The sequence below is a fragment of the Vanessa atalanta genome, chromosome 2 (assembly GCF_905147765.1).
Source record: "Vanessa atalanta chromosome 2, ilVanAtal1.2, whole genome shotgun sequence".
Classification (NCBI taxonomy): domain Eukaryota; kingdom Metazoa; phylum Arthropoda; class Insecta; order Lepidoptera; family Nymphalidae; genus Vanessa; species Vanessa atalanta.
In genome coordinates, this window is record NC_061872.1 from 843,412 (window position 1) to 857,935 (window position 14,524).

Sequence of the window (14,524 nt, forward strand, 5' to 3'; positions counted from 1 at the left end):
TTACTTCTAATTAATAATTATGGTGATGATTAAATTTAAATTGACATTATTAGGTTTCAATTTTAATACTGTATCAACCAATCAACCACGACAAATTTTTTTATATCATATATATATAGGTAGGCGGACATGCAAAAAGTATGATGACTGTAAGAAGTATTAATCACGCCTCATATTACCAATGTATCCTAAACCTTAGGATTAAGACATTATATACTTTTTAATGACAGTGACTGAAACATCCTTCAAACCGAAACACGACTTTACTACGCATTACTGTTTGGTGTTAGAATATACATTGAGTGGGTGGTACCAGATGAACTATCACAAAGTCTTACTATCAAGTGAAATGAAGTGAAGTTTTGTTTTGTGTCTTGTTTTACTCAGTAGTACACTCTCTCACCAATGTAACCTTCTGTAATAACAAGACATTTTTGTGTAAGCTAGTCAGAACATGTGTATGTTCTTACATCATATATTAATACATTGTGTGATGGTGTTTTGAAATAAAACTAGTTTTTAACGGATTTAATCGCGTATATTAATTATTTTAACATCCCGACGTTTCGAGCACTTTGCAGTGTTCGTGGTCACGGGCAGACTAAGGTGACATTTGTCTGTTCGAATTAAAAAAGAAATATTATTTACAACTACCGCCAACGATTTCTTAATTGGTATCTTGAGAAAAGCTAAAGAATTATTTTAAAAATAATTCTTTAGCTTTTCTTGACATCCTTATTATCAGGAATCCTGACAATACATTAAGTCACACAGTTTATAGGAAACCCACACACACTAATAAATACCTCAATGGTGACTCGCACCACCACCCTAGTCAGTTAGCTACCGTTGGCAAATCTTTGTTTCAGAGAGCCCACCATCTCTGCGATGCTGAACACCTAGAGGACGAGCTACTTCAGGTCAAGCTTGCACTCCACCAGAACAAGCTGCCCGTGCCTCGCCAGCATCGCAGAAGCCGTATCAAGCCACCCACAGTTGAGCGACAACCTGCATTTCTACCATATGTGAAGGGAGTTACAGACAGGATTGGCAATATCTTGAAGCGAGCTTCGATTAAAACCATTTACAAGCCTCATAAGAAAGTGAGCCAGTTCTTGAGACCTATCAAGAGTAATATCCCTTTACAAACTGCGGGAGTATATAAACTCGAATGTGAGTGTGGTTTATCTTACATAGGCCAAACAAAGAGAAGTATCGGTACTAGGGTCAAGGAACATATAGGAGATGTCAAAAATAGACGTTCTTCAAAGTCTGCAGTCTGTGAACATGCTCTGGATAAACCTAACCATTTTATTCGATTTGATAAACCACAGATCCTCGCTAGAGAACACAGATTCATTCCTAGAATGATACGCGAGGCTATTGAAATTCAAAAACATCCGAACTTCAATAGAGAAGATGGTTGGAGACTTTCTAACACTTGGGATCCACTTATTAAAAATTTAAAATCCCAAATCCAACAGACTGCAAGACCTAAAGATACAGTTAGTGCCTTCTGCGTGCAACCGGAACGCTACTCAAGATACCAATTAAGATATCGTTGGCGGTAGTTGTAAATAATATTTCTTTTTTAATTCGAACAGACAAATGTGACCTTAGTCTGCCCGTGACCACGAACACTGCAAAGTGCTCGAAACGTCGGGATGTTAAAATAATTAATATACGCGATTAAATCCGTTAAAAACTAGTTTTATTTCAATGTGTAATAATCGCGAAAATCTTAGACAACATGATGGTGTTTTGATTTGAAGAGTTCGTGAGGATGTTTTAGAGTCAAAGTATATAACAGCTTGGTTGTTTGGATGGTAGCAGATTTACGATATTGGTAAGTTAGGCTTATATATTTTATAGTTACAATGGGGGCAGTGACTACATACCATCAGTTACCCATTTGCCTTTCAATTATTACAAATCCGAGAGCCGAGATGGCCCAGTGGTTAGAAGGCGTGCATCTTAACCGATGATTTCGGGTTCAAGCCCAGGCAAGCACCACTGAATTTCATGTACTTAATTTGTGTTTATAATTCATCTCGTGCTCGGCGGTGAAGGAAAACATCGTGAGGAAACCTGTATGTGTCTAATTTCAACGAAATTCTACCACATGTGTATTCCACCAACCCGCATTGGAGCAGCGTGGTGGAATATGCTCCACACCTTCTCCTCAAAGAGACAGGAGGCCTTAGCCCAGCAGTGGGAAATTTACAGGCTGAATGAAAATTAAACTTTTTAAGCGAATGACATAAATTAACAAAAAACTATTAAATTACCGAAAGTCATTCTGGGTATACGTTGCTATTATACACGCCATTTTGTTAATAAAAACAAACCGAAAACCTCACTCAGATTTTGCTTATAATGCAAGTTAACATTTATTCCTAACAATATCCTAATTTCCCAAAACAAGACGGTACGAATCGTATTCCGTTTGACATTGATCGTTCCATAAATATATATATAATTCCCTGAACGTTGTCTTACAAATGTAACGACCTATTTGAGACAACTTGAGAATCATAATATCTCGTGTCTGAATTGTGTAAATTGTACCTTAGGAATATAAAATATATTACAAGAAATAACGTGATATTAGATAAGGGTATCTTTCTCCAAGGCACGGATAGGATAAAGTTTTAAGTATAGCTCGGATTCTCATAGCACCTTGGGAACTTTTGCGTATTTTTTACTTAATTTTAACTTTGCATACATACAACAGTGGCAGCTTATTAAAATAAAAGTACCACTTGTCCTTGGAAATATAAATAGAATAAATGATTATTATTTTAGACGCGACCTTTGACCTTTTCACTGTAACTAACTCAACCTTTCAAGTTATTGGATCTAAGTTCTAATAAATTGTTTAGCTTATATATCTTTGTTTAATTTTCTATACGCGTACATACACGTGTACAACTACAACTGAACTCCTCCTAAACGGTTGCGCTGTTTTCGAAAGATAGCGCTGCGATCGGAATGTAAATAAAATTCTTATTTCTTCCGGACGAAGTCAGGATGCAGCTCGTGTTTTATATACTATTATGTACGTATGTTTTGTATATTTTATTTATATTAACAACTGAATTGGAAGACGGTGACCTGAAAGCTTATATCACCACGCTGTTGGTGATATAACCTTTCATTTGTCAGGATTTCATACACCACACACACATTAAGCACATGGTAATTCAATTTATTGAATTTTTTTTAAGATCTACTACAAGCGTCAAAAATTAAAACACTAAATTTTTTTAACTTAACAGGTCCAACTTATTAAACACGCTTAATAATGAACCAGGCGAATTAGGATCCCGTTTACGACAACAATAAACATCAAATAATATGTAATTTCATCGTTCAATGCTTACAAGACTTGGCAGTGAGTAAGTTTTGATTTACATAATATATAAGTTAATAGAGAATATGGGCTATACGAACAAAATTAGAGACATAGACATGTCTCGTAAACTATACGACTTATCGTGTGTAAACATTTGGTAGGGTTCGTCGCTTCGTGATTACAATAATAAATTCACTCGTAATAATATGGGGTTTGATCACGCCATATTGTAATTAAAGATTCTGGCTACGTGTATGATAACACATGATATATTATTTATCACGAAAATAATATTTTACGTAAAGACTTAAAATCGAAAAATTAAAGCTGCTACTCGTAAGAAAACGGACTGTAGGGCATTAAGGGCTCTGTGAAAATCCATCCGGGTACCACCTACTCAGCACATATTAGCAATACTTAGAACTGTTGTGTTCCGTTTTGAAGGCCGAGTGAGCCAGTGTACCATCTTAGCTCCCAAAGTTGGAGTATTAGCGGTATGAACAATGCTTCATATTTCTTAAATAGATATACTCGAGGGAGCGACCCATTTGTCAGTCTGTCTGTCTACTATAAATAAAAAAGCATTATGATTTCTATAAGTAAGTCACAATATAACACTAATCCTGTTCCACGAGCACATCCTTAATATTACTTGATTTATTTTTATCTGTTTTTTGTTAATCTTTCGTTTATTTTCTTATATTAATTAAGATAACAAACCGTTGTTTTGATAATTTACCGTATTTATTTTTAGTATACCTTTTGTTAGTTGGTTCTAAATAAATAAAGATTAGTGACGTGAATAGCTTTATTAGCGTCAAAAAGGTTTCAGTCAAACCTTACACAAATACGACGGTTCGTTTTATAAGATATTATATATATATATAGCAACACTGTCATCGAAACGTCATTTGAACGCTAGCGCTCACTGACGGCGCTCGACGGAGTCAATGATTCACTGAGCGGCGCACTCATCACTTCTCGAGCAGCAGCCGGCCAGTGCGGTCGAATATTGAAGCCGACGCGCGTTCCAAGTTATAACTAAGCGATTTAAAATAATAAACGAGTTCATTAGTTTACTGTGTTTCGTTACGCCAACATTACCCATCGACGCCCACTGCTTGAAACTTATTAACTATGGATCATACCAATGAAACTGAGGCTCATCCTCCGTCATATATATATAAGCTAACGCGTTATTAATTTATAATCGGTGTTCAGCTTCGGTTCGGAAAATCAAAGACAAAAAATAACCTGAATAATCAAATAGGGAAAACTGAAAAATAATTGCACATTTATATAATTTTATAAAGAATGTGTCAGATTTTTTATTTTTTTTCAGTTTTTAATTTTTTTTTATTGTTTTTATGTACGTTCTTTAGAAATCAGCGAAACTTTATTTATTAAATATGACAATTATTTATATTTCTTTGTATAAATTGACCCCATTACGGAGATATTATATTTGTAAGAATGAATCAGATCAAATTAGTCAGTTTACTTATATATTTTAATATGCTTTGTGAATTTAGCTTTGATGAGTATATATAAAGGTCAATCTCTTTTGAAACTAAAATACTCTTTCTACTTTCAACGTCCACAAAGAATAATAACAACAATAATATATTTAACTCACTAGTTAAACACTAAACCAAGACTGTATTACCTTTATTATAAAATAATACACACATATATAAATATAATTCGGTGTTAAGAGGCTTTTCTGTTAATATATATTCATGTCATAGTACAGAGCTATAAATTAAATTTATAAATAGTTAATTTAAGTTTAAAATGCAATGTGAATATTATGAGCTGTAATTAAATACGTGACGCTGACGTCACACGCATTAATCACTGCGACGTGGACACAGATATTAATAAAATATGACTTCTATTACAATAAAATTAAAGTTGACATTTGTATGAAACAAGCTATAACATTTAATTTTTCAGTATTATAATTAAATTGAAACACATACCCAATATACCAAGTCTATAATTGATAGTGACGACCACGAGTCCCGCGTGGGAAGCTAGGACAGTCCCGTCGTACGGATTACCGGAACTCCATTCATAGCTTTCCCCGTGGACGAAGACCAGAACTGGATACCTCGCTACAGCATCGCGTACTCCTGCTGGAAAAAACACATATCTAATTAAATGTAATTTTTTAATTAGTTTTCAATTTTCATTTATTTTTAGGACAACCTACAATGAAAGAGAGAGAGAGAGAGAGTGATAGGGCGTAAAAATAGATATGAATATATTAATTATTAATCGTCGCCAGCGGCTAAGCTTCAAGTGTCATCAAAGTGCAAGCCTGCTTCATACCAAATTTTATCAAATTCGGTTCAGTAGTTCGACCGTGAAGAGCAACAGACAGAGTTACTTTCGCATTAATAATATTAGTATAAATACATTACTAAGTTTCCTCTGATATTATGTTAAGACGAATCGATATTCGTTCAATAATCTAGGAAAATTTATTTAAATAAAAAAGTGTAAATCAGCTTTATTTTTATAATATCGGTAGGCGAACGAGCAAATGGGCCACCTGACGGTAAGTGGTCACCACCGCCTATAGACAATGGTGCTGTAAGAAATATTAACCATTCCTTACATCACCAATGCGCCACCAACCTTGGGAACTAAGATGTTACGTCCTTGGGCTGTTACACTGGCTCACTCACCCCTCAAACCGGAACACAACAAAACTGAGAACCGCTATTTGGCGGTCTACCGCCAGGTTCTACAGGTATTCTAATACCTGATTAATGGGTGGTACCTACCCAGGCGGGCTTGCACAAAGCCATACCACCAAGTAAAAGTTGTAAAGATACTTAAAATAGTTATTATTTTACAAAAAGTTAAAGATTATATAGAGGAATGTGGAAAGTTAATACTTTTACAGTATACATTATAAATAATTATTAAAGAAAAAAATTACTCAGCTGTTAGTGGCGATTTATCTCTGACACACACATCATCATCCTCCTGCCCTTTTCCCAATTTTTACTTGGGGTCGGCGCAGTGTATCTTCTTTCTCCGTACTTCTCTGTCGGACGTCATCTCACAAGTAACATTCTCTTTAACCATATCGTCTTTCACACAATCCATCCATCGTTTCTTTGGTCGATCCCTACCTCTCACACACATATACACATATTACAGACATAGTCATAGCTTTCATTCATACTGCCAACACTTACATATGTCATGTAAATAATGTCAAGGTATCTTCCAGCTGAACCTCATTATTCCTTACTTTTTATTACATACTTGATTATGGTATGATATTCGACTTTATTATTTGTATTGACATTATTGATGTAATATCGGATACTATTTTTGTTTAAGTTATAATAACGTTTTCTATTTCATTTGACGACATCTCATCGTAATAACATTGTTTGTTTACAAAATAAACATATCTTATATTTTTATGTGAATTTATTTGAATATCAAATCGACTCCTTGGTGGTAGGGCTTTGTGCAAGGACGTCTGGGTAGGTACCACCCACTCATCCGATATTCCACCGCCAAATAACAGTACTCTGTTTTGTTGTGTTCCGGTTAGAAGGGTGAGAGAGCCAGTGTAATCACAGGCACAAGGGACACAATATCTTAGTTCCCAAGGTTGGTGGCGCATAGGCGATGTAAGGAATGGTGCATACATCTTACAGCGCCTTTGTCTATGGGCGGTGGTGACCACTTCCCATCAGGTGGCTCATATGCTCGTCCGCAAACCAATGCAATAAAAATAAAAAAATAATAATACTAGTACATATCTATAAATGCAAATAATTATAATAAATGTAAATTATACCCTGATATGTACTCCTTATGAACAGCTCCCAAGCCAAAACAGCACACACAGTCGTTCAACGATAATAAATTTGTTTTCAATGTCATCCAGCTTGAACATTCTCGCTAATATTAAATGCGAAACTTTATATGTGTGGACGTTTGTTGCTCTTTCACGCAAAAAAAATATCTAAGTGGATTTTAATGACTTTACAATAATGTAGCTTATATATTTATCATAATTATATTTCTTTAAATATATATTATAATTTATAAAGATATTGTGTGAATAATACCTGACAACCAACTCTTAAAACGTGAGCGAAGCCGCAGACGAAAACTAGTTTTATATAATCGGAAATATTTTTATACAATACGATTTTAATATAATATGTCTTGAGATATTCGTCAGTTTTTTATAGTGACATTTATGTAATAATAACAATGGATATATCAATATAAGCGAATATATGATAATATTAAAATTGGATAAACTAATTACTACACGTCAGACGTAGTTGACATCACTTTGATGTAATTGAGATCTCGAGACAGCTCTCTCTATTTACGCACATATTACACTAAGCTATAAAGGAAAAAAAACGTCTTAGCTAACAAGGCGTGGGACATCTTTGCGGCTAAGCTAGTGACGATAAAGAGAATTACAATTTCAAAAAGTAATATCCCTAAATCACTTCGCCAATGTCCAACAATATAAAAAGAAAATGGCGGGCGTATGACGCCATTTCGTTAAATGGAAGCTTTAATAAAATGGCGTCCTGCGGCCATCATTCGCGAGAACGGTCACACTTTTTATGTTTTATCTACATTTATGTCTTCTAGCGCTTAATACTTAATCTAAGCGAACGACCAGACATGTGCAATCAGCTTATTTTTATGAACTTATGTCATATTCTTGGCATACCTTACCTAAATTAATATATTCACTGTTTTATACTTAGTAAATGTGTAGAAGGGAATCTCATTACTGTACTTTTAGCTTACATTACAAAAGGCACATAGCCTTTTTAAATATATGCCCAGTGGTTAAAACGCTTGCATCTTAACCGATGATTTCGGGTTCAAACCCGGCAGGCACTGAATTTTCATGTGCTTAATTTGTGTTTATAATTCGTCTCGTGCTCGGCGGTGCAGGAAAACATCGTGAGGAAACCTGCATGTGTCTAATTTCAACGAAATTCTGCCACATGTGTATTCCACCAACCCGCACAGGAGCAGCGTGGTGGAATATGCCCCAAACCTTCTCCTCAGAGGGAGAGGAGGTCTCAGCCCAGCAGTGGGATATGTACAGGCGGCTTATGTATATTATAGTGTTAGTAACGAAAGCGCTTTCCACGAAAGCGCTTTCCACGCGAAATTATCGGTGTGTATTAGTATAAGTGACGCTCGTACTTACAATATATCGTAGTGTGCGTGAGATGACTATGTAAGAACTTTATGCATATAAAAACACAAATACGATTAAATTAATTTTTTTTCAACAATTACAATTTCACAGCTTATCAATGTAATGTGGACGCGCGCCTTTGTCAGTGTAAAAATTAAAAAATAAAACAGGTAGTAAAATGTTTTCAGTTAAGCGGTTTAGTTGAAAAGAAAGATAATAATTACGTGTATAATGCACTAAAGACAAAAAATAATCAAATAGGTTCTCGCTGCAATTCGTTACCAATCTTTTGATTAATCTCGGACATTGATCAGACCAAAAAAAAATGTATTAATTTAACCCAAAGAACAAACAAGGCAAACTAAATAAAACCGCTTAAATAGTACATATTTTAGGATGAAATTAGATTTTACTAATTGTTTACTATATTTTGGTTTTGTTATAGTTTACACATAATGCAATAAATTACGTATGTAACATATATAACTTGGACTACTTAATTAACAAATATTTACATATAAACAATCACTATAAACTTAAACACATTTTAGTTTACCGGTTTTCAAATATAAACAATGAATCTGGCTAATAGTGATTCACAGTTATATTCAATGAAATAAGAGTTTAAAATCGATGAATAAAAGTGACAAGTCAACGTTTAAATCGTTGCACTGGCTTATTGATTTTCACAAATCCACTATCGGGTCGGTATTTTTATTTACAATGTACTTACATATTTATAATTGTATTTAAAACGTCCTGTAATGGGATTATGTACGATTTCACTTCGTATGTCACTCGTGAAATGTTGACAACTGACTTTCCGTGATACGCCATTTTGTTTCGAATATCCTTAAATGATAAGTCAATGTCGCATATAACATTTTGAACTTAACTACGTTACTTCTTACGGAATATCACTACTGGAAGCAATTGACTATTTCCAAAGGCGAGATATCATCTGAATTCTTTTTAAAGCTAAGGTTAAATAAAATAACACTTTCTATAGCTGCTGTTTAAGCGTTAATAGATTAACCACATTTAATAAGTAGTATTATCAAAATTATTGCTTACTATTTGATTGCATTTGTTACACTCGATAACGATAGATGGCGCTGTTTCAATATATCCAATTCCTGAATCGCACTGGTTAGATATTAACTACGATGTATAGGTAACTTTAAGTTTTATCAGCTTTCCCCCGGTGACGCAGAAGAGGCCATCAGAGCCGAAATAATATATAAAACTGATCAAATAAATTTAAACTAATTTAACAAATGTGAAGGTGGCTGTGTTTGTATCTGCTGTCTGTCTGCCTGTCTGTTACGCTTTCACAGCATGCTACGAAGCAAGTTTGAACCCTAAAACGGACATAGGATACTGGATAGTAATTACTCCCCCTACAAAGGGAGAAAGTTGGTTATGGGTAAGATTTTCGTCACAAAAAGCCGCGGGTATATCTAATTATAGTCATAAAGCTCTTCTTTAGTTTCATTCACCATTTGATCGCCCAATAATACTTAAACGTAAACATTTACAGACAAATAAGTCATTACGAACACACTGTAGTTGCCAGTTGGCGATACGTACAATTGTAACTTTAAAATATCTAAATTAAAAGTGAAAAGCATTTAAACCAAAACGAATTCAAGTGCCCTTCCAGTCTCCTGTTAACGTTTCATAATACGCTGCGTGAACAAATTAAGGCAATTAAATAAAAACTCCAACCAATAATTCAAAGTAACACACTACAATAACATGTACAATATTTTTAAACACATTTGATACGTTTTCATTAATAATCAACGAACTGGAACTGAAATATTTATTGAATGAATAATTTGCCTTTTGGAAATTGTATAGCATTGTGACATTTTAATTGGTGTGTGTTTTTAGTTGTATATGTGTGTAAAATATTATAATTATATTGTACACACACATACAACTACATCGTTTATATTAACATCACCATCGTTATAAGAAGGCTGTTGAATTAAAAAAAACTCCAACCAATAATTCAAATTATACCTACTATATATACATCACCGGTTCTGAAAGTAGATTCTACCAAGAAGTACCAACCAGAAACTCGGTAGTTAAAAATAGTAATCTTGTCCTTTTTAATTATAGATTATATCATTAAAGTACAATTAATTTTTTAATCTACTTAGAAATCAATAAATACTAAGTTCGAGCTTTTAATCGTTAATGTAATCTTGTATTGAGTAATATTTTTTTAACATTGATTTTTTTTATGAGCTTTAAATTAAATGGAATCGTATTATAGAAACGAAAACCGTGCCCCAGAAAGGATGTATTAACTTTGCGAAGTCGGACACTGGGTGTTATTAATAACCTCACCTTCTCGTGTTCATATAAACTGTCACCGTTTCTTTCAAAAATTATTATTATGAATATACATATTATGTTGTAAAGACATTGCGAAGAATATACTCAATTTATTAAAAACATCCCGAAGGTAGTTCATATGGGCCAACTTTATTCACGAAAATAAATATATATAGATAAATATATATACATATTCCTTTCTTTTCTGTTCTATAAATAAAAACGAGACAAAGTAAAACGTCAGATGTATTAAATTATGTAACATAATTGTGTGTGTGTAGTTTTATTTATAAAATAAATATTCACATTATTGACGTAAAGTCGTAAGTAGTCGTAGCTACCGTACAAGTCATGACCAAATAGAACGGTGACAAGATTGCTAGCATATTTTCAATGAATCAAAATTCGGAAAGTCACCACGAAAATGGAACTAGTTCTAATAGCGTATTGTCGTAAATATAAATTTGCATTATATTTTTTTATTTACCAAGGACAATATTACAACTATTTATATTAAATCAGTGAAATTAATAAATAATTTGTACCGCTATGTTTCGATTTGAACGGAGAAAGGGTTAATGTAATAACACCCACAGGGGACATCTCAGATCGCTTGATCCGAGGGCACATTAGTAGTGTAAGTGTTTTACAGAATCTATAATGGGTATACTTATATGATAGTTGATTATTCTGAAAATCCTTGAGACCAAACACTTTGCTCTGAAAATCCAATATCATACAAAACGCGCCCAAGAAGTTTGACTTCAAAACTTGTTTTATGTCAGCGTACTTTGAGACAGTCATCAACGATTTTTCGTATCTGTCAAAAGTAATAACGGATGAACAATAAAACTATATGGAACACAATTTATGTGTACAACAAAACTTGTAACACTTCAACTAATATCTGGACACATAACGGAAAACTAGTCTAACAAATACTTTTGACGCGGAACTTTAGCAGATGTATCTTGCGACTATGTTTTTGTATTTTGCACGCGTCATTAAGGGTCACACACGTTTTGATAGATGTTTTTTAAAGTTTTTAATTACATCTAAATATATACTACGTTTTAACTAAGTATTATTCAGGTCTAAATATAAGTATATGTATTTTACTAAACTAATATTTAGGAGACGGCCCAGTTTCTGACACGTTAATCTTAGTCAAAGATTGCTGGCTTCAACCTAGGCAAGGTCTAGGTTTATAATTCGTAAAATAACCAACATTTATCGGATAAAATTAACACATGTAACTCTCATCGGAACAGCGTGTTGGAAGAACCTCTAAACGTTATCCCTAACCCAGCAGTGGGACGTTTAAAGCCGGACAATTTACTTTACTTCAATATAATTTCATAAGTAAATCAGTCAAGCGCCAAAATCTAGTAATTTTTATATTAAAAGTATGTTATTAATTTTTATATTAAATATAATGTTTCTTAGCTGTGCAAACAATGTTACATGTTTTATTACAAATAGCTTTCTCTGTCACTGGGAAACTTCATGATCCTTGTCGAGATTTGAAGATACTAAATTTACAAAACGATACGTGTAATACTCATTCAGCCAACTTGATTACTTAATTTAACATTTATGAAAACATGGAAAAATGCTATGCACGCAGTTTACGTTTCGTGTTCGATGTGTAATAAATTTCTTCTCGTTTTCCTGCAATCTGTGTGTGCGATTTCATGAAAAAGGGCGTAACTGTATAGCATGAAGCCAGGAAGCGTGGTATTTAATAAGATCAATGAACGCGCGGTGATAGAATTGGTCGCCAGATGGGACCAACTCATTTTCCGAGATAAATGCTTATTACCGAAGTAGGAAATCAAATTTTAAAGACTATTGTAAAGCTCGTATTATTATAATTTTTTTAATTTAAGGCATTTTTTATACATATGGTAAACGTCATCAAACATTAGGATACTAAATATGTATTTCTCTAAGTTTCCTCCGAAAAGGTTCTTAACACGAGATACTATACCTCAGAAATATATTCGCAAACAAACGAACACCCGCCATTCACTCATTCTTATACTTCGACATAGCTGAAGAATTACACACCATTAAGTTCGACCAACTTTTACTTGCTTTCCAAAGCAAATATTGCCAAGTTACATGTGATTATTCACAGAAAACCCAATTTTGAACTTAACCATCTACAGCATTAAAGCTAGACCTACACCAATGCAGTTCAGTAGTCACTTTGAGCCTTACAATAACAAAGTACGGATGAATATCGCAAAAACTTATTACACGAACAAAGTAATAAAACTCTTTGATAAAAGAAATCCAACCAATACTAGTAATCTTTACTGTTTGTCGAGAGAGTGGTCCATTCCAAGTAATATCGATATGTTATTTTTATGACTATTCTCTAACCAATAACGGAGACGGACGGTCCGAGATGTGTATTTAAGAGGCTTATCTGATTAATGTAATGCGAAACAAAGTCGTCGACTATGAAGAAATGGTTATATAAGTATTTTTTGTAACAAACGTGTGGATAAAATGTTCATAATAATTAGTTACGTAATATAAGAATAATGTTTTGTCTTAGATCACTAAGATAATGAAATTAATTTGCGTTATATTTTATTACATATGAGTTTATTCATCAGCTCATAAACAAATGAAATCAATCCTGATACATTTTTTCAGTATTTTAGGTAGACGGATATGCAAATGGCCACTTGCCAGCTATCGCTGCTAATAGACATTAGCATTGAATAAAATATTAATAAGAAGTTATCCACATCATCCCCAAACCCGCATTGGAGCAGTGTGGTGGAATATGAACCAAACTATTTCCTCAATGAGAGAGGAGGCCAGTGGGAACAGACTGTTAATGTTATGTTATGTAATGTTAAGATGTTATGTCCCGCGTGCCTTACAATAAGTGAATGAATATATATTAGATATAAAATATTTAACACACATTAAATAAGTTACAATTTAATGGTGCTCACCTAAATTTAATCTCATATTTTGAGACGATTCATGAATATATCTGCGCAGTAATTTGCTATAAGTGTTATTGTGACTTAAATTTTCAGTGGAATATTAAATACTGATATGTGTTGGAATATTTCGACACCTACAATTTATACTACGCCAACTCGAATTGTAGTGAAGTTGCTTAAAATATGTAATTTTATATGTATTAATAAAATCTTGAAGAAATATACATAATTAACGAAGTTACAAATTTATATAACGCTAACTAAAGGCAATGTTTTAAATCAAACTATTTATATCACGCTAACAATTTTTAGCGGAGTGTGCGCGCACCTTCGAGTTAGCGTAGTATAAATTGTCGGTGTCGATTTAAAGGCACCGATGACATAAGTAAAAAAAGTTAGGCAAAACTATTACAATTTTTTCTATCAAAATAAATAATTTAAATATTAATAACTGAATTGTAAATGATTAAATAATATTGTTAATTTAATAAAATGTACTATTTATATTTCAAAGTTTTGATAAAAAAGGCAACGTTTTTAGAAGCTTAATCTTCTAGTACATAATATGTTTGAAAGAAAAATCTTAAAAGTTTTAATAGAAATTTCTTTAAGATATTTCAAAACACATCGAAAATG

The 14,524-nt window shown here is 33.2% G+C and overlaps 1 protein-coding gene across 2 annotated transcripts in view; it reads right to left on the bottom strand.

Moving 5' to 3' along the window:
- The window catches only part of LOC125071507 (neuroligin-4, Y-linked), a 129,978-nt gene that overhangs the window by 48,258 nt on the left and 67,196 nt on the right, over window positions 1-14,524 (bottom strand). Inside the window, exon 3 of one of the 2 annotated variants that reach the window (XM_047681799.1) lies at window positions 5,338-5,490. In XM_047681799.1, coding sequence (XP_047537755.1) covers window positions 5,338-5,490 — 153 coding nt within the window. Of the gene's footprint in view, window positions 1-5,337; window positions 5,494-14,524 lie in introns of both variants that reach the window. The other variant, XM_047681792.1, reaches the window with a different exon arrangement.